The sequence below is a fragment of the Aquarana catesbeiana genome, linkage group LG06 (assembly GCF_042186555.1).
Source record: "Aquarana catesbeiana isolate 2022-GZ linkage group LG06, ASM4218655v1, whole genome shotgun sequence".
In the NCBI taxonomy this organism is placed as follows: Eukaryota; Metazoa; Chordata; class Amphibia; order Anura; family Ranidae; genus Aquarana; species Aquarana catesbeiana.
In genome coordinates this window covers 233,242,550-233,268,645 of record NC_133329.1, presented here as the reverse complement: position 1 = coordinate 233,268,645, position 26,096 = coordinate 233,242,550, and the positions used below count along the sequence as shown (strand labels likewise).

The following is a 26,096-nucleotide window of genomic DNA, read 5'->3' as shown; positions in this document are numbered from 1 at the left end:
CGACATGCTAATGATAGGTACAGACTCCATGCTGACCGCAGATGCCTGCCTGCACCTTCTTACCAGGTTGGGGACAGGGTGTGGCTGTCATCTCGCAACCTCCGACTTCGTGTTCCCTCTCTGAAGTTCACACCTCGGTTTATTGGGCCTTTCCATATTCTTCGCAGGATTAACCCAGCGGCTTACGCATTATACCTTCCTTCTAATATGCGTATCTCAAATGTATTTCATGTCTCCTTGTTAAAACCTTTGTTCTGCAACTGCTTTACCACCTCGGTGCCTCGTCCTCACCCTTTACAGGTTGAGAACCATGAGGAGTATGAAGTACAGTCCATTGTTGACTCCCATAGGTTCTTTGGGCGCATACAGTACCTGGTACATTGGAAAGGGTACGATCCGGAAGAACACTCTTGGGTCTCATCCTCAGGCGTACATGCCCCTGTCCTCCTCTGTGATTTCCATAGACGTTTTTTTCTTAAGCCTGGTGGTCCTCCAAGGGGGAGGGGTCATTGAGAAGGGGGTTCTGTCAGAGCTGGGCTCGGCCCTTTCATCTCTGAGCTGGCCGCTCAGCTGTCGGCTAATTGCCAGCTCCTATCTCTCCACAGTGACTCACCTGTTGATGATATCCTGCTCGTCAGTCCTGCCTACTTAAGCCGTCCAGCCCAGATGATCTCTGCCTTCGCCTTGGTCACATCTCTAGAGACGCTTTTTTGTGTTCCTGTTAAAGACTTGCTTGGCTGACATTCCTCCTGGCTCCAGATCCCGCTTGCTGTTCTACTACGCTGTTCTCTGGCTCCCTGATGTTTTGGCTTGTCTGACTATCCGTTCCGGTTCCTGAACTCTGGCTATGTTTTGACTATGTTTACCCTGTTTACCTTTTTTTATTATTATTAAACAAGTGAGATTTAACTGTACTTCTGTCTCAGTCTGATTCATGGTTTCTGACACAAGATCACCTGATGCTGTCGGACTGTGCTCTGAACACTTTTTAATAGACATGTTGCAACAAGTAACTGTAAGTAACTCAAATCAAAATAAGGCAAGGCCTAGTGTAATCATAAACCTAGGTAGTAGGTGCTGGACAGGATCGTAGGTGATCAGGTCACTCAAGGCAGGCAGTGGAGCAAGACTGGGGACTGGATGATTCACAATGCGCTTCAAGTAGCAGTAGCAATGAGAAAGGTTTTTCTGCTGAGCCAAAAGGTGGGAAAAGATCTTAGCACACAACATTCTGTCATGAAAGCCTGGTTGAGAAGGGCTGACGTAGAAAATCCAATGCTCTATCATTAGCAGTTGTTGTTTACCTCCATAGGGGATCAGTGATTTGATAGCCTTTGATATGAGAACAAGAATCAGGTTCCCTTTAACAGCTTTAAATTGAAGATCAACAAACCAAAGAGTTCTAGAAAGGCATGATTTTTTCACAGTGCTACCAAAAGTTGCAGTAGAAATCTGTTGCTTTCCCACAGGGCCAGCAGGATGTTGTTGAATGGAATATAAAGGTAGAAGGTCTGAGAATGCCTGTCTGTCTACAACCTGTATAAATACATTATTATCAGACCATACTTACCGACTATAGTAGAAAATCTTCTTGTTGGTTCTTTTCCTGTTACGAGTTTGTAGAGTTCTGGGTAGTAAAACTCCAGACTTTCCAAAAAGACTATATAACCCCGTTGTCCTTTTGTGTGAAGAATATCCAAAAGTCGCCCTGTGAATGTATACATAAATAGCAAAATAATTGTGTTATTTCACTTTCTTCCTGGACTATAGGGTTTCACATTAAAGTGTATGAAAACGCTATGTCTATTTTTCAGGATGTTTCACATCATGGTTCACATTTAATAAACCTTCAGGCCTGTGCGTGCCTCCTGCAGTTCCAATGGTTAACTGAAGGAGTGTGCAGGTAGACAATGCTGCTGCTAAAAACGAGCAGGAGAAAATGCTGGTTCTAGCAGGATCTCCAGGAAAGAAATTTTGAAATAGATTCACAAAAAGCATTTGCTTAGGAAAACTGTACACAGTTAGGCATGAAGTCAAATATACTGAAAAATAGATTTTGTGTGTACATGCACATTAATTTAGAAATAACCAATTTTTTCTTTGGTTAGAAAAGAGACCTTGTGGTCACTTTATACATGCTAAACAATCAGCAGATATAAAAAACAGACATCCAAGCCTGCATTAACTGCAGAACACTCCTGGAGCCCCAGTATACTCTACTATTTTGTAAATCTCATCCAACATCTGTGGTTGAGAGTTCTGGCCTCTTCCTTCCTCCAGCTTCTCTCTACTGTCTCATTACTTTTATAGATAGCCTTACTGACCAAAAGAGGGGATGGGTTAGAGTTCTCAATGATAGAAGGTGGCTGATATCTGCATAACAGAGCACTCTAGATTTTGAGTCATGGACTAAAAGAAAAGGTGTTCTGTTGAGCATATAAATGAATATATGCCTGCTTTTCATATCTGCTGCTATGTTTTTCTTTAATGTGTACACAGAGTCATTTTAAAGGAAAAGTAAAAAAAAAATGCACAACAGTGCAACGCAAAGTTATAGAAAGTTAATCATTCCTTTGTATTTAGTACAAGTGTCTGCTTTTTTACTCACTGCACAAACACAGTATGTGCTCATTGACAATAATCTATAGAGTTTAGGAGTTAGGAGCACTTTTCACATACTGCCTTGTTGCCAAGTCTGTAACCCTGCATTTGTCACTTTGAATTTTTCTGGATTTAACCACTTTGCTACTGATTAACACTGTGAAAATTAATGGAGTTAACCTTCCTCCTTAGTGATTGCTACTGTGTTAGTGTGATTAACAATATTTATTTTCCCTTGCTACTCCATTCTGGTTCAACCTGATGCACTGAAACTACCATCATACAAATGGGTGCTGGTTCATTTAGCTGCACTTTTGAGATACACATATTCTCCTCTAACTTCTTGTGTTTTGCTGTTAAACCATTATAATTTCCCTTTATAACATTTTTGTGTTCCTTGTTATAGATGTGTCCACTAAAATGTAACAAAATAAAATGGTAGGCTCCACAGAAGACTGCTACGTTTACACCTTAGAGCCGGTTCACACAGGGGCAACACGACTCTGGCCGTGACTTTGGGAGGTGACCTGGACACGACCTGAGCGCGCACCACAGCGCGACTTGGGGGCGACTTACAAGGTGACTTCAAGTCGCCTCCAGGACAGGCAACTTTCCAGTGGCCAATCAAACAACAATCAGCTCTGTGGGAGGGAGGGGGGAGGAAGGGGTTTGCCTGAGAAAACTATTTTCTCTTCCTGTATTGTTGCTTCAGTTAAGACATGATCCGACTTTGGAGGCAACTTCCATTGTAATCAACGGGTACAAGTCTAGCCTAGAAGTTGGATTAAAGTAGTACAGGAACCTTTTCTGAAGTCGGAGCGACTTCAATAGTGTACATTAAGATGGGTCTCATTGACTAACATGGAATTTGACATGTTGCGCGACTTGGAGCGACCAAGGGCGACTTCAAGTCGGATCCAAAGTCTCCCCTGTTTGAATGGGCTCTTAAAGCCTATTTAAGATCAAGTGCTAAAGTTGTGTAAATACTGTAGATTCATTGTGCCTTTTAAATGTAATTGTGCATAGGCTAACCACCAGCTCCCAATGCTGCAGGATAGTGGCCACCCTGTGTTTTTATTCAGTTTGCTGCAATCATGCAGTTGATGACATCTGCTTGTTAACTGACAGCTGCTCTGATCATTTAGCAGTTGAGACTGGGACTTCCTGTAAGCCTGTTACAGGAAGAGGAAAAACAACTAATTTACTGATAGGTTTCACAGGTAATAAACCTATGTTACAGAAGGAGTCAAGAAAAAAAAACTGCTGGTAATGCTAGTGGTAGTCTGCATCATATATACCTGTAGGTAACTACGGGGGGTGTAATCATCCACCTACCTGCAAAGCAAAGTAGCCTAAATCCCATGAGACAACCGTCAAACATAGCGCAGGAGCATGTTTTTGTGGGATTTGGGCTACTTTGTATTTCCTGGGACCTTTCTAGAGAAGGACAGAATCACCCTTGCCTAGGCTTTGCATCCAGAAGTTGGGGGGGGGGGGTTTCCATACCATTTTTTTTTTTCCATACCATTTTTTTTTTATGCAACTTTTTTGGTTCTGTGGAAGGGTAGTATTGCCAATAAGCAGACTTTGCATTTTTGGTGCAGGGTCTACTATAAAGGTTTAGGTCATCTTTACCAATAAACTGCAGATAAGGGGTGTCTGTAGATAAAAACAAACTGTGCAGCTTTGACCAAAGTTGAATAATGTCTTTGCTATAGGTGTAGGCCTATTATGTACTTCATGAAGTCTGACTCACAAACTCCTAGGATGTTGCTAAGAACTCTGCTATGACATGCCTAGCTGTTATTGTTTACTTTCACCACCACAGGAGGTAGCTCTCAAATGCTGAGCTCAGAGCGACTGCATCAGGGTAGAGAAAGTACGTGTGATGGGGTTTGAAACAGAGAAAGAGACTTCCCTTATCTGCATAGGCATTTTTTTAAATGAAATATTGAAAAAAAAAAAATATATATATATATATATATATATATATAAATAAAGAGCACTACCCTATACTAAATTCCTTTTGCTAAACTCATACTTATTTTCCTAAACTCGTGAATAAAAACAAAATAATTAAATAATTACTATCACTCAACGGTGAATAATTGGTACAAATATATTAAATCCAATGTATCATAATTCACATAAAGGTATTTCACCTTAATGCATAGAAAACCTTCTGTAGTGCAGAAGCCCCCCAGAACCCCCCTTTTACTTACCTGAACCCGATCTTTCCAGCGACGGGGATAAGCACAGCAGCTGCAGCCAGTGTCTCGGGTCCTCATTGGATAGATTGATAGCAGCGGGAGCCATTGGCTCCCGCTGCTGTCAATCAAATCCAGTGACACGAGGTGGGGCCGAGTCCTACTGTCTGTGTCAATGGACGCAGCAGCAGCACTCGGGAGCATGCCCGCATGAGTGCCCCCGTGAAAAGAGGCTCTCCGTGGGGGCACTTGAGAAGAAGAGGAGCCTGGAGCGCAGCTGGGGGATCCCAGAAAAAGAGGATCGGGGCCGCTCTGTGCAAAACCCTTGCACAGAGGTGGTAAGTATAACATGTTTGTTATTTTAAAAAAACAAAAAAACGAACCTTTACAACCCCTTTAATTGTGAAGTAAAGTTCCATCGCGCAAAAGTGCCAAGTGCTGTAAACTCAAATGTGGTGAAAATCATGCTCACTCACTCACCAGCTGCTATGAACTCCCAAGAGTCATATGCTCATATGCAAATATCCTGGATGTGCTCTTTGTAGTCCTCCTTCGTAACTTCTTAGTTATTGGGCAATGGGATGCTTGTACATAATATAAATAAAAGTGAAATATGCCTTTGAGACTAGACTAAACTCCATAGATAATATTACCATGTATGTGTGATCATTTTGAATATCATATACTTTTTATACGATTTACTTTTAGTAAGTAAAGCACAATGCCAAACAGATCATAATTTTAGTTAGAATGAGCTGATTCCACTGGGACTACATTTGTGCATAGAGTTTGAATAACCGCTTAGTTAATTATGTATAATCTTGCCAAACCTACCTGTACGGGTAGTCCTGGATAAGAACAACAGAGAGTTGAGAACCTCTTCCTCGTCTTGCTCATCAATAACTTTACATTGTCGTAAGTAGGGTGTTAACTTTGCAGGATTTATGTACCGGCTAAGCATATGTCTGTTGGATTCAATGTTCTCCCATATTTCATTTTCATCATTCTTCAAAATTTCAGTTTCATTATCCATCATGTTTTATTCTAGAGAAGCAAAAAAAAATTGCATAATTTTGACTGGAACATGAATAATTAAAGTGGAGAAGAGAAATCTGAAAATACTAGATGCCTGGCTATCATACTAATCCTATAACTTCAAAATGTACTGAAGAGAATAACTGAGGGTTACCGATTTGGAACAATGTTGCATATTAGAGATGTTACTTCAGTCTCACTTATCGTGCTGCATACTTATTTAATGATTACTAAAGCACTGAAGCCAGAAGCAGTTTTCCTTTAAACTGTACTTCAACCTGTTCAGCATACAATATACATAAGTTTACAATTAAAAATTCAATTATTTCACAAATTTGTGTATTTATTTCCTCTGTAGTTAATTTCTGTGTGCTCTTTGTTAGATTTTGTTTTTATTTAATCAATAGGATTTTTTTTAATACATTCTTGACATTTCCTAGTTGGAATGGATGGGGATGCTGTGTTTGTGTAGTTAGTCAATTCAATTTTACCCCCTCCCGTAACTTCATAATATACAAATTATTTGTTTGCCACGCAACAGAATACATAAAGATTGTAAGGTTTTTTATTAGACCATGGTGGTGTACATTGCATCAAAGAAAATGGAAACTTGGATATTGAAGTCTGCAGCAAACCCACTCATACTGATCAGTATTCAGTTTGTTTCCAACCACCCTCTGAAACACAAGCTGGAGGTTACTGAAATCCTACACCACAGGGCTGACAATGTATAATGACAAGTATTCAAAAAGAGGGAATTGGGAGGGGATTATCACAGTGCTTACAGATAATAATGGAAACCATACATAAAAATATATATAAATTTATTATGAACATGATTAAAAACCAAACATAACAGTTGGTTGAGTCTTGTTTGACATTTATATTATGATGGTCATATAAAAAAGGGGTTCCAGTCGAACAAAGATTTGATATTCGTGTGTTATCCCGACATGTTTCGCCTCATGGCTTCATCAGGGAAAAACACCTCAAAGCCCCATAAATAATGCTAGCAAGTAAGCAGATATGGCACACAGGTCACCTTCAATCTCTGGCCAGAGATTGGGAGTGGCCTGTGTGCCATATCTGCCCTCTTGCTAGCATGGAACCCCTGGAACCCCTTTTTTATATGAAAACCATAATGGAAATGTCAAAAAAGACTCAACAAATTTTTATGTTTGATTTTTAATCATGTTCATAATAAATTTATATAATTTGTATATGTATGGTTTCCATTATTATCTGTAAGCACCGTGATATTCCCCTCCCAACTCCCTCTATTTGAATATTTGATTTCTTGGGATGAGGTGCTAGATACCAGGTGTCTACCTTAGTCGCATACAACTTCATAAACGGTATCATGACAAAGTGTAAAGACAAGGATGCATACCATAGTGGAGCTTCAAAGGAAACCTGTCATGAAATAAATATTGCTGGCCTCTTAAAAATGCTAGATGCCTGGCTGTCATTGGCTTTAAAACACTCAGAACAAGAACAAGAAAGCAAAGAGTGAAGTCAGAATTAATTAAATGTATATTCCAGGTCAGTGAATGAGAAAGCATTGAAGCCATAGAATTAGCATAACATCCAGTTAGCATTTTCTGAAAGAGATCAGCAATGGTAGCCCACATCTTTCTCTCATGAGAGGTTTACTTTAAAGAATAAAGTCTTTAACCACACTGCACACACAAAATTATATATTTAATACAGCAGCTAACCCTAACATTAAATCAGTGATAAATTATGAATGTAAATGCATCCAAAAGCAGCGCTTAAACAAAGCACATATATACAATAAGCGCTAAAAGTCAATACATGTCATTGTATAAAGTCCATATGTGTCCATAGATCACAAATTATACAAATACAAATGATAATAAACCCCAGCAGTTGAACTCCACGTTAAGGGATTAAAAGTATTGCAGTAGGATATACATATTTGGGTTCATTTATTAACCACTTTAGCCCTGGAAGGATTTGCCCCCTTCCTGACCAGGCCATTTTTTGCAATACGGCACTGCTTTGCTTTAAATGACAATTGCGCAGTCGTGCGGCGTTGTACCCACACTTTATGTCCTTTTTTTCCCACAAATAGAGTTTTCTTTTGGTGGTATTTGATCACCTCTGCGGTTTTTATTTTTTGCGCTATAAACAAAAAAAGAGCCACAATTTTGAAAAAAACACAATATTTTGTACTTTTTGCTATAATAAATATCCCCAAAAAAAGCAAAAAAACAAAAACAAATTTCTTCATCAGTTTAGCTTGATATGTATTCTACTACATATTTTTGGTAAAAAAAAATCCCAATAAGCGTATATTGATTGGTTTGTGCAAAAGTTATAGCGTCTACAAAATATTGACATTTATACAGCGATCAAAGCTAAAAATAGCCACTGATTACTGTATAAATGTCACTGGCAGGGAAGGGGTTAACTCTAGGGGGCGATCAAGAGGTTAACTGTGTTCCCTAGGTGTGTTCTAACTGTAGGGGGATGGGACTGACTGGGGGAGGAGACCAATCGGTGTTCCTACCTAGTAGGAACACACGATCGGTCTCCTCTCCCCTGAGAGAACCGGGATTTGTGTGTTTACACACACATCCTCGTTCTCGTTCTGTCACAAGTGATCACGGGTGCCCGGCACACATCACGCCCGCTGGGCACCCGCATCGGCCCCGGGGACACGTGACGGGGGGTCTTAAAGGGGCGACGTATAGCTACGGCAATTCGCGCAGCCATGCCAACTTGCTGCAGTATAACTGTATTGACCTCTGGAAGATTTTCCCCCCTTCATGACCAGGCCATTGTTTGCGATACAGCACTGCGTTACTTTAACTGACAATTGCACGGTCGTGCGACGCTGTACCCAAATAAAATGTGTGCCCTTTTTTCCCACAAATAGAGCTTTATTTTGGTGGCATTTGATCACCTCTGTGTTTTTTATTTTTTGCGCTATAAACAAAAAAGCTGACAACTTTGAAAAAAACAATATTTTTTACTTTCTGCTATAACACATATCTAATAAAAAAAATCTAATTTCTTCATCAATTTAGGCCAATTAAATTCTGCTACATATTTTTGATAAAAAAAATCCCAATAAGCGTATATTGATTAGTTTACGCAATAGCATGTACAAACTATGGGATATTTTTATTTATTTTTTACTAGTAATGGCAGCGATCAGCGACTTATAGCGAGGATTGTGATATTGCGGCGGACAATTTAGACACTGACACTTTTTGGGGACCAGTAACACTAATACTGTGATCTGTGCTAAACAATATACACTGTCACTGTACTAATGACACTGGCTGGGAAGGGGTTAACATCGGGGGCGATCAAAGGGTTAAATGTGTGCCTACCCTGTCTTTCTAAAGTGTGGGAGGTGCTTTTACTGGGGGGGAAGGCATGGACCCATGCCACAGGATCCATGCCTTCTACTAACAGAACGGCAATCTGCCTTGTTTACATAGGCAGACCGTCCATTCTGTCTCTCTCCTTGATCATCGGCGGGTGTCGGCAGACATCAAGTCAGCGGTACCCACCTCTGGGCTCCCACTGTGTGTGATCACAGCGGGAGTGAACCACCAGAAGCGCATGTGCGTGCACCCTACCCGGAATATATATATATATATATATATACGTGAATATATATATATATATATATATATATATATATATATACGTGATCCAATGCACAGGTGCTGCCCTGTAGCAGTACAACTGCTATGGGGTGGACCTGAACTGATTAAAGGCAAATAGACTGGTCACTTTGCAAGGGCTGGGCAGCTTTGTTTGCCATAATTAAGCCTGTCTGTACTGTGCAGGCAGGTCTACATTATCAATTGTAACTAGATTTGGACACTGTCTGTCCTAACAAAGGGATAAAGGTGTAAAGCCTGGGCTTCTTGCACTTTGTTAATGAGAGATTTGGGACAGGTTCATTCTAACATTGTTCAAAAAACCTTGCAGTCACCACCAGTGTGACCCTCAACCAGTATGAAAATAACTCACCAGAAATGTAGACCCTGTAAATTATTAATAAATCAGAGAATGGTTTTCATACATACTGTGTAATCCCCAGCATGTATGCATGAGTACGCTGGCAAGGTGGTACTCTTCACAAACTTGCATCCAGCACAACCTCAGATTATAGATACAGTACGAATCACATAGTGTAATACCACTTTATTGTACCACGTGCATATGCTACTCTTAGCAATCACAGCTTATTGTCCACAATGACAGGATAGACACACACACGGAAAAAAAAACAACCAAAAAAACGAAATTTGGTAAAGCAATGTTGTATGCACCATCCAATGCAGTGAATAATGCACAGACCTATATTTTTCAAAGAAGAAAGAGCCACTCAGTTTTGGAATAATACAGAAGGCTAAAGATGAACGTTGACAACCAGCAGTCACCCTGTTTCATCAGTGTTGCTTTGCTTTCTCCATACATGAGCATATGGTATAGTCCATTGCTCAAGCCATGAGCAGCAATTTTGGGCTGAACTCTCTACCCTCTCTCCTCTGGCTCACCAGCAGCTTCCAGTTTCACACTGTAGTATTATATGGTTGCCAATTTGCCAAATACATTTAAATAATACTAGAATCTATATCTTTTAGTACAGAAATATATGGAATATCAGCATCAAATCCTGTTTGTAAAAGGTAGGTGACCACCGTTTATACTCCAGTGCAAGGAAGGACAATCCAAGTATAATCTAGGTCAGGGCATTGTTCTTCAGGAATCTACACACATTAATGAATAGTCTGCAAACCTGCAAGCTACTAATGCTCAGCAAAAGAGGAACAAATGAGGTTTTGGAAAACATTAGTTTATAGTTTCCTTTCCTGTAAAAAAAAAAAAAATTAGCACAGAGATGTTCTACAGAGCTGCAGAGAGATCGCTAGCTACATAACCTTGTTACTTAGAATAAAGAGATTACATGCTGAAAACAGGAACTATCAGCTGCCAACAGTAAATGTTAACTATGAGGTTCTTAGCAACAAACGAAAGACAATGAAATTCTAAAAGACAGACACAATAGGGTTAATTTAGGCCCTGTTCACACATTGTGCAGTGGGAACTTGCGTTTCTGCTTGCGTTTTTGTGTGGGCCGTTTTCACGTGCGATTCCTCATGCTGCACATAGGGAAGCCTATTCACCCGATGTGCATTTGTCAAACCAAAGAAGCTCAAGGACCAAATTTTGGCACTGTCTTTACACATGCGTTTTGCCATGCTACAGTCACAGAAAAATCGCACTGCACATCAACCTTTTTGCCTAGCTTCTAGCATGATTTGGAACCAAGGACAGAATCATGTTGATTGTGTATGCAAGTGTAAATGGGGCCTGACTAAAGTCTGCAGTCTGCAGGGGAATTTGCTCCAGAGCTTAGTAAATGAGGTGAAACTCTGCTGATTTCCATCATCTAATTATGTGCAAGCAAAATTGTTGTTTTTTTATTTTCCTTCCATGTGATTGGGTATTCTTTACAAAGTGAAGCTTCACCTCATTTATGAATCTCTAGAGCAAATTTTCTTTACAGAGTGCAACTGCACTTGTAAAGTGTAAAGTCTATTTGCCTTCAGTAAATCAATCCCAGTGTGTCTGAAATCTCATTTGAGATTTCCAGTTATTATTCCTAGCTACATAGTTAACCAGGTTGAAAAAAAGATACAACTCTATATAGTTCAACCAATACAAAAAATTAATAATTTGAAAACCTCCAGATACAGAACCATATACCCACAGTAAACCCAGAGAAAGGCAGAAAACCCTTAGCATGTATTTCCACTTTTGCAGCCAAATTGGGATAACTCCTACTTTATATTTGTTATGTATCCATTCACATTGCATAATGTAAAAAAAAAATAAAGTAAAAATTACAGCCTAACTTTTTGGATGCTCTATTCTGGACCCTCCAGCAAGGAAAAATCCTTGGTAGTTTTCTTTGTTTATGGCTCGGTTCACACTAGCCCGACTCCAAAGTCATGCAACTTTCAGTGCAACTTTGGAGTCCAACTTTAAATCAGCTTTCATAGGGAAACATTGAATTTCACCTGTCATCTGACTTGGGGGTCTCACAAGTCGGATCCTATGTCGCATCAGTGTGAACCGAGCCTATAAGGAAGCTGGGCAGCTGCCATAATTAACCCTGTCTGTACTGTGCAGGCAGATCTTTGTTAGGATTTAGAATATTTAAATTTTATATTTAATTTATAATAAAGGGATAAAGGTGTAGAGCCTGGGCTTATTGCACTGTTTGTTAATGACAGACTTGGGACAGGCTCATTCTAACATTGTTCAGAAAACTTTTTTTTGTATGTTTTGTATCTCATGTGTTGTATTATAGATAGACTCTGCTTCTCATTTATCATCTTCACATCTGTTGACAACAGTGTTGCCAACTGTCAGTATTTTTACTGGCAGCCAGTAAAAAACAAGCAATTTTCTCCTGCCAGTAAATGCCAGTAAAAGTTTAATGTTGCCAGTAAAGAAATATGGCTGTGACCCTCGGCTTGGTCCGGAGTCGGCTGGGACCATCCCAGTGCTACAGTGTGATCGGGCGGCTCTGGCAGAGGCAGTGCCTGAGCATGTCCTGTGATGTCATGGTGCAATGGAGCCAAGCAGAGCGGCCAGAGCCTTGTGTGCGGGTCTGCGGTATGGGAGCAAGGCAAGCTGGGATCAGGACCGACAGTGCTGTTTGGACTGGAGTGCACTGGAGGGACCGCTTGCCTTGGAGAGAGAATGTCACTGGGACTCAGGAGGGGACCTGTTGTGTCAGTGAGGTGTCATCATCATCTGTGCTGCTGCACGCTGCTGTCAGTGTCACTGTGAGAGTGTATTTTATGTGTGTGTGCCACCCATTCTAATTTCTTACCCTCCTGAGGCCAGTCCCTAAGCTACTTACTTACTATATCAAAAATAAAATATGAAATATGTTTTTTGCCTTATTATCGACCTTAAATCATATTGCTAATTGCATATTGTATTTGTTTGTAGCCTAAATACTCTAATTTGCACTTAAAACTGTAATTTTGTAAGTTTTGGAAATGCCAGTAAAAACGTGGCCGTGCCAGTAAATTTTGGGTGTTGTGTCAGTAAATTTCAATCTGGTAGGTTGGTAACACTGGTTGACAATTTGTAACCAATCACCTGATTTCAACTGAACACATTGTTGATTGGAGAGGAGAAGAAGTCATGTGATAGTCTCTTATGTATAAATGTTCATGCTTTTCAACATATATGTGTGTTGTGAACAAGGCTTCGCCGAAACTAGTCTGCTGCTGACTGTACTCACTGTGAAGGCTTTACAATAAATACGCTTGATGTTATGGAGTTGCTGGCTGCTTCTTTTTCTTGATGACCATTGTTCAAAAAACCTTGCAGACACCACCAGTGTGACCTTCAACCAGTAGGAAAATAACTAACCAGAAATGTAGACCTCCAAATTATTGTTAAATCAGAGAATGATTTTCCTACATACTGTATAATCCCCACCATGTATGCATGAGTACACTGGCAAGGTGGTACTCTTGATAAACTTGTATCCAGCACAACCTCAGATTATAGATAGAGTATGAATCACATAGTGTAATACCACTTTATTGTACCATATAAGCACCACTTTATTGTACCATATACAGAAATGTTTTGCCTTTCAGTTCTATTTTAAACTGAATGGGTTGTTTTACTAGGTGAGGGTTTACAATCACTTTAACAAACAGCATTCACATTGTTTTATCATTTCCAGTGTTTCTTTGCTTTCTCCATATAGTAGTATAGTCCATTGCTTAAGCTATGAGCAGCAATTTTGGGCTGAACTCTACTCTCTCTCCTCTGGCTGACCAGCAGCTTCTGTTTTCACACTGTAGTGTTATACAGTTGCCAAATATGTTTTAAAAATACTAACATCTATATCTTTTTAGTGCAGAACTATATAGAATATCAGCACCACAACCTGTCTGTAAACAGTAGACCACCATTTATACTCCAGTGCACAAATGGACACCCTGAGTATAATCTAGGTCAGGGCATTGTTCTTCAGGAATCTGCACATATTGTTAGGTATTGTTAGGCTTTTAAACAGGTGTTCCATGCATTTTGATTTGTGAGAGGTATTTTACTATACTTTATTAAAAATGACAACATTTCAGCAGATTCTTTATTTTTTTTTCTCTAAGCACCGATTGTGGGGAATACACAGGAGTTTTATAAAGGACAAGGTTCATTGCTCCTGGGAAAATTCTAAGGATGATGAAGAAGGAGGATAAAGGTGAGGAGAAGTGGAAACACATGACCTCAGCAGGAGATTGCAAAGTGTGATTGGGAACATATTTGCCCCTTAAAGGGGAAGGCGCATGTTGACCTATTGTATATATGGGTGAAACGCTGAGCTTGGTATCAAAAGAGCCCCTAATTTTTCACTTCTTAATAAGTGATTAAACAGTAATGACTGGCATATTCAAGGCTTTGGATATCTTTTTATATCCTTTTCCATCTTTGTAAAGTTTCATTACCTTGTTACGCAGGTCTTTTGACTGTTCTTTTCTACCTCCTCTAGCCTCTAGTGTCTAGCCTGCTTAGTGCATCCATGTGAGAGCTAACAAACTCATTGATGCACAGACACTAATTGTGATTTAAAAAGCTACAAATGTGGGAAATTAACCTTTAATTTTAACCTGTGTGTGCCACCTTCTGTGTCTGTACCAAGGCCAAACATTCCAGGGTATGTAAACTTTTGATCAGGGTCATTTGGGTGATTTCTGTTATAATTATGATTTAAAAAGGATCCAAAAAACTATGTGATAATAAATGGCTTCACGTGATTGCTATCCTTAAATAAAAGACAGTTTTTTTTGCATGATCAGTCATATTTTAAATATTAATGCCAAAATGTCACAATTTCTGCCAGGGTATGCAAACTTTTGAGCACGACTGTATATACTCACCGGTCACTTTATAAGGTACACCTTGCTAGGACCCCCCTTTGGCTTCAGAACTACCTAATTCTTCATGGCATAGATTCAACAAGGTGTTAGAAAAATGCCACATCCCAAAGGTGCTCTATAGGATTGAGATCTGGTGACTCTGGAGGCCATTGAAGTACAGCGAACTCATTGTCATGTTCAAGAAACCAGTTTGAGATGCTTTGAGCTTTGTGACGTGGTGCATTATCCTGCTGGAAGTAGCCATCAGAAGATGGGTACACTGTAGTCATAAAGGGATGGACATGGTCAGCAATATTACTCAGGTAGGCCGCGGGGTTTAAATGATGCTCAGTTGGTACTAAGGGGCCCAAAGTGTGCCAAGAAAATATCCCCCACACCATTACACCACCACCACCAGCCTGAGCCGTTGATATAAGGCAAGATGGATCCATGCTTTCATGGAAATTGGGGTGTTTGAGTGCACTGTTAGCATAGCTCCCAACTGTCCCTGATTCCGAGGGAATGTCCCTCATTTGGAACAAAAGCCCTCTTTCCTCCTTAATTTGTTGTTCATCTTGCTCTAAACTATATAGTCTATATATGATATATTAAGGAATATTAGTGGTAAAAAAAGCACTTGTGGCTTTAACCAATCATTTTTTTGTATAATATTCCTTTATGGGAGGGTTAATAACAGGGGGTGTGTCCTATGCTTACATACTTCTGCTAACAGGTGTCCCTTGTTCCCATCTCAGAAAGTTGGAAGGTATGCTGTTACAGTCATTTTTCCCATGGCTGAAGTCCTCCATACCTTTTAGTAGTTTGGTTGCATTCTTCCCAGTTCCCCATTATACTTTTGGTGAACTGAAACAGAACTGCATATCCCAGATGAGGTCTTGCCAATGTATTGTACACAAATTAGCTTTTCACATGATTTGATAATTGAAGAGAAAATTCAGTTTTTTTGAGTGATGATTTTCAACCCCTTTGGTAAGTCTATCAGAGATCATATAACTAAACCATGATAGAAGGGGTGAAAAACGTGATAGGGGAAGGTGGAATGCCCTAACTACTTTCTTTGCACAATAGAGTTTTTTGAGTTAATACAGACAATGCGGTATGTGGCCTCATTGTTTGAAGTCTCTTTGCTTGTGGAAGAAAATAAAGCCTGATCAGAGACCTGGGGTGATGGAGGGACTTGAGAGCAATTCCAGTGGATACCCTCAATGTTCCCAAATGTGATACTATGAGTCTGTATTCAGGGACCTCTGTCAGAGACCTTTGGTGCAACAAAGTGAAAACAGGGCAGCAGCAGGTAGCCGGAAAAGTGAAAAATCTAAAACACCTGGAAATTCTGGATTTTTCAGAATTTTCTGGCATGTTTAACTCCACATTTTAGTAAAATCATTGCAAAGAGGGGCAAATGAGAAGTTATTACCTTGTGCAGCCAAAATGTTTTTACTGCTGAGTGGAGAAAGAACTAAAAACCTAATCTACTTGTATGTAACAGTTGAAAGCTCTATAGAATAAAACAGATAAACAGCCCACCTGTCAGCTCATAACTCCACTCCAATCCACTGACAGGTACTCAGATCACATTTCCTTACTAAAAACATCAATCAAATAGAAAAGATGATTGGCACATCTGGTTAAAAAACAGCTTTATTGACAAAGCTGAAAACAGGGCACCCAAACATATTTTGCCCAATCATTCCTTTGTCAGGCAACATTGTTCTTAGATTTCCGTACATCAGATAAATAAGAAAACCATGTCCATAGCTCCCAACTGTCCCTGATTTCGAGGGACTGTCCCTGATTTGGAGCAATGTCCCTCTGCCCCTCATCCCTCCTCATTTGTCCCTCATTTTTGTCTGATCTATAGAGTTGTATATAAAATGCACTTTTTATCTATGAAAAAAGTGTTTTCTAGTGCTAAACCTTTCATCTGATTTCTAAATTGCTGCATTTGTAAATTCCAAAAGCCAATATAAAGGACTAGTAGTGGTAAAAAAAACGGAAAATTGTATACTCACCTTTCCGGATTTCCCTTTCCCGACGCATCTTCATGGCAGCACACACTGGGAAGAGAGATGCCCCCCACTATTCTCTGTATATATCATCTAGGAACAGTGTGGGTTTCTGTGTGCGACCATGAAGATGCGTCAGTAAAGGAAAGTTACGCAAAGGTGAGTATACAGTTTTCTGTTTTTCTGATGGAGTATATTGGTACGGGAGGGTTGGTAAAGAAGGGAGGAATTAAGGTGTAAACACTAATCTTATAATATTGGAAATGGGTGTAGAAGGTTGGTTTAGGGTGTTTCCTACCCCCATGGTTGTCTGTTTTTCTTTTCTTGTTCTCTTCTAGTATATTGGACTCCTATTTTTGCTTAATTATTAATCCTACCTTGTAGTTAATGTTCAATTGTTCTTTGATAACTGTATTGTTAAAGTTTTAAAAATTGAATAAAGAATAAAGTTAAAAAAAAAAAAAGTTTTATTTCTTAAAGAACTGTAGAATTGGCTCCAATAATGGATCTGTCAAAGTCTGCCGTTGTTAGCTGAGCAGAGTCTATCTTATAGTGAGAAATGAATGTATGTCTAGACGACCAGGTCGCTGCTTTACAGATTGTTTCTGGTGAAACTCTACAGTATGCTGCCCATGAAGTCGCCACTGCCCTGGTTGAGTGTGCCCTGATGCCTTCCGGAATAGCCAGTTGACAAATGGAGTATGCCTTCTTGATAGAGTTAACCAACCAGGATGCAATCATTCAAGAATTTGCTGGATGACCTTTCCTAGGCCCATGTGGAATTATGAGGAGAGTATCCGACTTCCTGAAGGAAGCTGTGGCTTCCAGATAGTTGGTAATGCCAGTTGTCACATCCAATGCATGGGGTTCGCCTTGGTTGTTAGTGAAGGATGGAAGGATGATATCCTGATTGTAATGAAAAGAGGATGATACTTTGGGGATGAAATGGTCCGAGGGTCTCAATACCACTCTATTGGGATAGAGGATTAGATATGGTTCCATTATTAATAATGCTTTAAGTTCCAAAACTCTTCTTGCAGATGTAATGGCGATAAGGAAGGTTAACTTCAAAGTCAGGTTCCAGAGAGAGATCGACTCAGCAGGGAAAAAAGGAGGGTTTGACAGTGCGTCAAGTACCGTTGAGAGATCCCATGCCGGGAATGTTGGTTTTTTTGGAGGTCTGATTTTTAGGTAGGCCTTCATGAACTGGATTACCAGGGGGTGAAAAGCCCATCTAATGCCCATTTTAGCCGATAGGGCGGAAACGTGAACTTTAAGGGTACTTGAACGGAGTCCCTTATTCATACCCAATTGAAGGAACTCTAGAACTTGCGGCAGTTCCGGTGATATTGGGTTTCAGTTCCTTTGTTGAGCCAGCGAACAAAACCTACTCCAGACTTGTGTGTATGTTTTGTTGGTGTTTTTTCTGGCCTGTAGAAGTGACGAAATTACTTCTTGTGAGCATCCCTACTCTAGCAGCCGAGTCCTCTCAATTTCCATGCTGTCAAGTGTAACTTCTCCGGTGCTGGATGCAGGAATTGACCCTGGAATAGGAGGTCTGATGTTACTGGGAGAGGCAGTGGTTGTTGCAGGCTGAGCTGTAGTAGAGTTGTGAACCAAGGTCTCCTCGGCAAAAAAGGAATTACTGCTATCACCGTGGCTGATGATCTCCGAAGCCTGGATAGGAATCTTGCGATTAAGAGAATTGGTGGAAAAATGTATCCCAGATTGAAATTCCATGGGTGGATCAGGCAGTCTATTCCCTTGGCCGATGGGAAGGTTGCTCTCGACAGAAATCTCGACATTTGGTGTTCACAGGAGTAGCCGCCAAGTCGATCTCTGGTATTCCCCAAGTTTCTGAAAGGAGAGAAAAGGCCTGCTGGCTCAACGACCACTTGTTGTTTGAGAGAAGTTCCCTGCTTAGATAGTCGGCCAGCATGTTCTGTGCTGCCGGGACATACACTGCCCTCAGGTCTACCAGATGTACTTGTGCCCAATCCAAGATAGGGCGAACTTCTTCCATTAGTGTGTGACTCCTCGTACCTCCTTGCCTCGGAATATATGCCACTGCAACTCTGTTGTCCATTTGAACCAGAACGCTCTTCCCCTTCAGGTATGGAGCAAAGGCCAGAAGTGCCTGAAAGGCTGCTCTGAGCTCCAGTATATTCAATACTATACCGTGAGCTCGAAACTGCCACTGCCCTTGGGCTGCTAGATTTTGGTAATGGGCTCCCCATCCCTTCTGACTGGCATCTGAAGTAACAACTTCCAGCTGTGGAGGGACTATAGGCTTGTACCTCTTGAAGTTGCTGAAACGTGTCCACCACCACATCGATTGTTTCACATATCTGTGGATGTAGATTGTCTGAACCATTGATGCTCCATTCCACTGCTTCACAAAGGAATTCTGCAACACTCTCGTGTGCCACTGGGACCACTGAATCATGGGCAGAGTTGCAGACATGGATCTCAGGACGCTCATACAAACTCTGGCTGGTAAACGTGTTGCTGAGATTAGCCTCTGTATCTTTTGCATTAGAGGCATAACCTTCTCCTGGGAAAGCTGTACTCTGTTCAGAATGGTGTCCAATTCCGCCCCCAGGAATACTATATTCTGTGTAGGCTGCAGTTTGCTCTTCTGCCAGTTGACTAGCCAACCGAAATCTCGCAGGGTTGTTAGTAAGATCTCCCGGTGTTGGATCAAGACCTGGCGACTTTCTGCTAGAAGTAGTATGTCGTCCAGATAATTGTGTATTCTTAGACCTCTCTCTCTCTGAGATATGCAATGATGGGTAGAAGAACTTTGTTGAAGGTCCTGGGAACCGACGAGATGTCGAATGGTAGGCACTGGAACTGGAAGTGATAGTGGTTGATTGAAAAGCGGAGACATTTTTGAAAGGCAGGATGTATTGGGATGTGAAGATAGATGTCCGACAAATCTACGGACAGCATCCAATCTTTTAGATTCACTGCTAATAGTATGAACTGGGGGCTTTTCATCTTGAAGGACTCTAATTTGATGTTCTTGTTGTGTCTCTTAAAGTCCAGCACTGGTTGAAAATCCCCTGTTTTCTTTTTTACAAGAAATAGAGGGGAGTAGAATCCTCTGCCCCTTTGACATAATGGAACCTCCAGGATAGCCTCCTTTTGTTTTAACTCTGTTATATATTTTAGTAGGATCTTTCTCTTGACTGGGGAAGACAGAAGTCTGGTTGGGTAAAAGTTGTTTCTGGGAATTCTGTTTAAGAACCTCCACTTGTGACCGAACTTGATTGTGGAAATGGTCCAAGGGTCTTTGATGTTTTTTGTCCATATTTGTGCGAATCTCTTAAACTTTTTACCTGGTATACAGGTCTTGGGTGCCCTGTAATCTCGACATTTGGTGTTCACAGGAGTAGCCGCCAAGTCGATCTCTGGTATTCCCCAAGTTTCTGAAAGGAGAGAAAAGGCCTGCTGGCTCAACGACCACTTGTTGTTTGAGAGAAGTTCCCTGCTTAGATAGTCGGCCAGCATGTTCTGTGCTGCCGGGACATACACTGCCCTCTTTCGGGAAGGTTGCATTTGTAGGCAGGACCTCTTGGTGTCTCGGGTCTCCTGTCAGAGGGAATGAGGCCCGACTTGCCCCCCGTAACCTTGGAAATGGCTGCATCCAATTTGGAGCCGAAGAGATTAGAGCAGTCATATGGAATTTTGCACCAATTTGTTTTTGATGCAGCATCGGCTATCCAGGGCTTTAGCCACAAAGCTCTTCTTGCCATCACTGAGGCTAACATTGCCCGGGCCGAGCATCTGATAACATCCACTGAGGCTTCTGCGACGAAATCGCCTGCCAACTTGAGTACTTGCAGAGAGGTAATTATTTTCTCTTGGTCTGCTCCTTCCTGAAGAGATCTTTCGATATTGGAAGCCCAACCCGAGATGGCTCTACCAACTGCTGCCGTGGTGACTGCCGGTCTACAGGCGCCTCCTGCCGTGGAGTATGATTTTTTTAGTTCTAGATCAATTTTCCGATCTACAACGTCCCGGAAGGAGACTGCACCCTCGGTGGGTAGAGTGACATGCCTTGCGAAGCGCATTAGGGAAGCATCCACAATAGGTGCATTAATTAAGGGGTTAACCCTAGGTTCTTTCAAGGGATACATCTTTGTTAGCCTATTATTAAGGCTGGGCCTCTTGCCGGATATTTCCAATTCATCCTTAATTAAGTCTTCTAATTCCTCAATGAAGGGGAAGGATTCTGGATCCCTTTTTAAATTTAGAAAATATTTTCAGGTTTTCTGAGGTGCTTCCTCAGCTTCCTCCCAACCTATGGCCTCCTTGACTGACTTCGCAAAGGGTTCAACCAGAGCGAAGTCAAAACCCGCTGGCACTTCTGGATCCTCGCTCCCCGAAGGGGATTCTGGTTCTGCTAAGCGAGGAGGAGCCGCGGAAGAAGTGCTCGGAGCTGGTCTGACCGGCGCAGGGGCTGCTGACTCCATTATGGATTCCTGCACGGATTCTCGGATCAGCTCGGTCACCTCTCTGGCATCCGATTCCTTTTCTCTTGTGGCCTCATTGAAGCATGTGCGGCATGCTAATTTATCTTGCAAAGTGGGGGCGCCATATACCCAGCAGGCATTTGCAGCAGGACGGGTGTGTTGGCTTCGCTCGTGACGTGGTGAAGGTGATCTTCTATGATGTGATCGGCTATGTCGCGAGCGGCTTTGGCGTGAGCGACCATGGTGTGAGTGCCTATGATGAGATGTGGAGAGGGATCGGCTTCTGTGGGATCTTCTGCTTGAGGCATGGCTTGACTGGTCTTTACGTCTTGACCTTGACCTGGAAGGGCTGCAAGAAACTGCCATGTTAGTAGTTGTGCTCTCTTTTTTCTCTCTTCAATACTAACCACTTAAGGCAGACAGCCTCTTACCTTATTGGACGAGAGTGGTCTGCATGGGCAGTGGTCTCCATGAGCAGTACAGATAGAGGCAGGCAGGAAAAAATAGGAACCCTGGAAAGGATACACAAGGATTTAGGAAAACTAGAAAAAAAACATCATAAAATCCCTAGTATATAGGGAAGGATGAAGGATTAGAGCACTTACCTGGAGATTTAGGGTGATACATACAACATTTGTATGTATAACAGTGACCTGGGATCACTGACAGGCATTCAGGTGCTTTTAAAAACGCTGCTGCCGTTGTAGTGGAAATAACGCTTTGCGCATGCGCAGGAGCGGCCCAATCGTGCCGGCGCCATCTTGGAATCTGGGAAAGGTCTCTGAATGACCGAATCTCCTCCCCCCGCGCGTGCGCAATGCAGAGGGAGAGACACGGTGGCCATGACAGTCCAGACCGAGTGCTGTGGGACTACAGGTCCCAGAAGGTAAAAAGGAAAAAATAGCATTTTATTGCAGGGACAGCAAAATAATAGGAAAATAAAGTGGAGACCACTGCAATATTAAAGCTTTTTTAAAGCTTACTTCAGTGCCAGATGATTCTGTTGCAGATGCCCCTGAGACCACCAGACTGGGGGTTCCCTCCATAGAAGCTCCTTTAGTGACTGTACAGGAGGGACTTCCAAACCGGAGAGGCTTGAACCTGCTGGGGCGATGCGGTAAGAGGCTTGCGATGGCCATCCAATCTCATCAGGTGAGGATAAAAAAGAGAATAGTCTCTCTTCAATATTCTGTCAGGTTGTGGAGGCAGAGTCACAACCCAGTGTGTGCTGCCATGAAGGCGTCAGGAAAAGCACTTGTGGGTTTAACCAATCTTGTTTTTTTGTACAATTCTCCTTTAAGGGGACATGACAAGGGGTGTGTCCTATGCCTGCATACTTTTGCTGATAGGTGTCCCTCATTCCCATTTAAAAAAGTTGGGAGGTATGCATGTCTGGATACATTTCTGAAACTCCCTCTTCTTTATCAGTTTCTTCTGATATTCTGCAGTGCTCTGCTATCTCCTCTTCAAGTGGGGAAGGAGGCATTAAACATGAAGAGGACGAGGAGGATCTCATACTACAGCTCCAGACTCCATAAACAGTGCAAACTGGCTGAAGAAAGTTCTCCTTAGCTCAATAAAGAGTCAGGAGACACATCTTAGGTCACTGAGTCAGTATCTGAAAGGCTGCCTGTAACTTTGGAGGGAGAGGAGCCTGTTTCACTCACTGCTCATGTTTCCCATTCAGATACCCAGGATCAAAGGAGCAATAACAGTGGGCCCATGACCACAGACAGCTCAGAGAGGTGGACACACAGGAGCTGTCAGCATTTCTTGAGGGGATGGTTAAGGTGATTGTCCTAAAAATTTGGAAGTTAGTACAAATTAAAAAGCAGCATGGACAGTACTCACCTGTTTTGTTGCGAGTGCACTAATATGGGGTTGATTTACTAAAGGTCAATCCACTTTGCACTACAAGTGCCCTCTAAGTGCACATGGAAGTGCACTTGAAAGTGCAGTCGCTGTAGATCAGCGGGGAAGATCTGAAATGAGGGAAAGTTCTGCTGATTTCTATCATCTAATCATGTACAAACAAAAATGCTGTTTTTTATTTTCCTTGCATGCCCCACTCAGATCTACAGCAACCGCACTTCCAAGTAAACTTCCATTGCACTTGCAGTGCACTTGTAGTGCAAAGTGGATTTGCCTTTAGTAAATAAACCCCTATGGCTACATGTTGCTTAAAGGGGTTGTAAAGTTATTTATTTTTTTTTTTTAAATAACAAACATGCTATACTTACCTTCACTGTGCAGCTCGTTCTGCACAGAGTGGCCCCGAACCTGGTCTTCTGGGGTCCCTCGGCGGCTGTTTCAGCTCCTCCCCGCAAGCATTTACCACCTTCATGCGAGCTCCCTCGCACGGTGGTGAGTGCTTGCGGGCGCGCTCCCGTGATACAGCCGGCGGCTATAGCCGCTCGCTGTATCACTCGGCCCCGCCCCCCGGCGCGCCGCGTCATCGGATGTGATTGACAGCAGCGCGAGCCAATGGCTGCGCTGCTTTCAATCCATCCACTGCAGCCAATCAGCGACCAGGCTGAGCTGCAATGAAGATGACGAGCACGAGCAGCGAAGATTCGAGGCGTCAGGTAAGTAAAACGGGGGGGCTGGGGGCGGCGGTACTGTCAAAAGTTTTTTCACCTTAATGCATAGAATGCATTAAGGTGAAAAAATGTTTACCTTTACAACCCCTTTAACCTCCCTGGCGGTATTCCAGAGTCTGGCTCGGGGTGGAATTTCAGAACCAAAAGCAGTAACCTCGAGCCAGACTTGGGATCTCATCGCAGGATCCAGGAAGAGCTTACTTACCTTGTCCCCTGGATCCTGCGATGTCTCCCCGCAGTGTGAGCGGCTCATCCTCCGCACGATTCATCATAGAGCCGATCTCCGTTCCCTGCGAGCGTTGCGACGCACGAGGACGGAGAACGACACCAAATTCAAAAAGTAAAACACACACTTTACATACAGTACACTGTTATCTTACAGATTACATTACTGTATGAAATTATTTCACCTCCCTTTTGTCCCTAGTGATCTGTCCAGTGCCCTGCATGCAGTTTTATATTATAAAACTGTTCTTTCTGCCTGGAAACTGGAGATTGTCCATAGCAACCAAAAGCATCCCTTTACATCAAAAGTGGTTTTAGACCTGCTACAAAACAGCAATAATAAATTAGAATCACTCGCAGAATTGAGCAATAGTGATTTGTGGGGAGATCCGTCATCAAAAACTGAAAAGTAATGACAGCGACAATTCTGCAACTGAGCAAATTTCAGTGTTTTTGATTTGATTAAATTATTGAATAATTTTTATTATTATTATATTATTATTTGGTATAATTATTTATAGTTATTTACTATATTATAATTTATGATTTCGTGTTTCAAACTTTATCATACACGGGATGTCTACTAGACTCTGGTTTGGACAGATATAAGTAAATTATTCCTAAGAATTACAGGCCTACAATATAAAACGCCAAATTTCCATGCAAAATAATTGTACCGCTTTCAGCATCAAAAATATTAAATAATCATACCGCCAGGGAGGTTAACAAAAGACTTATGATCTCAAACATGTTGTGACTCCATGTTTTTAGCTATTTGTCAATAAGGGTAACAAAAATGCTGATCATCTTGTTGTACTTGTTTGATATTTTCAGCATGGAAATGCGGTCTTAGCACCTGAAAGTGAAGTCTTCCTTATCTAAGGAATTTTACATGTAGCGCTGACAACTGTTGTTTCTAGCTCTTTGTGTAATATTCAGTACAATAGTTGTGTTAGTGCCATCTTGTGGACAATTGATAAAGTACAATAAGTTTACGTCTCAGAATTAAGTGATACGGAAGTGATTCATTGTTTACTTTGGAACTGCAGCTATGACCCACCCACAATGCTCCTGGACAAAGTCAGAGCTGAACTGCATTGTGGGGGGATATAAAAGGGTAAGCAGCGGCCATTTTAGGTCTGTGGTGCCTGGGACGCGTGGCCTGCCAGCAGAACTCTGTGGGTGTGTGTACGTGTCCCACAGGGTTGCGGCCTACCTGGCGAAGGAGCAGAGCAGCTGTAGTATCCTGTCATTGCATCGCAGTGAGCTGGACAAGAGACTTAAATATTACTTTAACACCCAGCACTAATATACAATATATTACTATATACAATTATAGTCTTCATTTTTTCAAGTACATTACACATTCTTCCATGTGCAATAGAGTGATATGTAAAACAACATATAACGTGTGTTTTTAAACTTGATTAATTGATTAATTATGAGGACTTGGTCACATGCTCCTAGTTTAGAATTCAGAAATGCAGGTGTATTTTATTTATTGTATACATTATATTGACTCCAATAAAGGCATTTCAGATTAAATTGCAGGGTTGGCCTTGCACTTTATACTTCATACTACCATGACTACATTTGTACAATGGTAAATATGCACTGTATTTATTTATTTTGTGCTAGCCGTGTATGCTGATCATAACAGAATTATAGATAAGTATACTGTATAATTTAAGATATACAAGAAAATAAATGTCACAGTAACAGTAAGATATGGTCTATATGGGCTTACAGTTTGCTATAACATGTATAGGGAACTGGCACAATGTATTTGACAGCAAAATGTGTAAGCATGTAACAACATTATAAAGAAGGCTCAATTGGTGCCCTCAGTGAAACAATGTTCAGTTCAGACAAACATCCAAAAATTACAGTGCCTTGAAAAAGTATTCATACCCCTTTAAATTTTCCACATTTTGTCATGTTACAACCAAAAACGTAAATGTATTTTATTGGGATTTTTGTG

At 41.4% G+C, this 26,096-nt stretch overlaps 1 protein-coding gene across 1 annotated transcript in view; it reads right to left on the bottom strand.

Annotated features, from left to right (window-relative positions):
* The window catches only part of CARD11 (caspase recruitment domain family member 11), a 250,592-nt gene that overhangs the window by 156,686 nt on the left and 67,810 nt on the right, over positions 1-26,096 (bottom strand). Inside the window, exons 2-3 of the mRNA XM_073633053.1 lie at positions 5,643-5,852; positions 1,571-1,708 (exon numbers count right to left, since the gene is read on the bottom strand). Of these exons, the coding sequence (XP_073489154.1) occupies positions 1,571-1,708; positions 5,643-5,844 (340 nt within the window). The 5' untranslated portion in view covers positions 5,845-5,852. The remainder of the gene's footprint in view (positions 1-1,570; positions 1,709-5,642; positions 5,853-26,096) is intronic.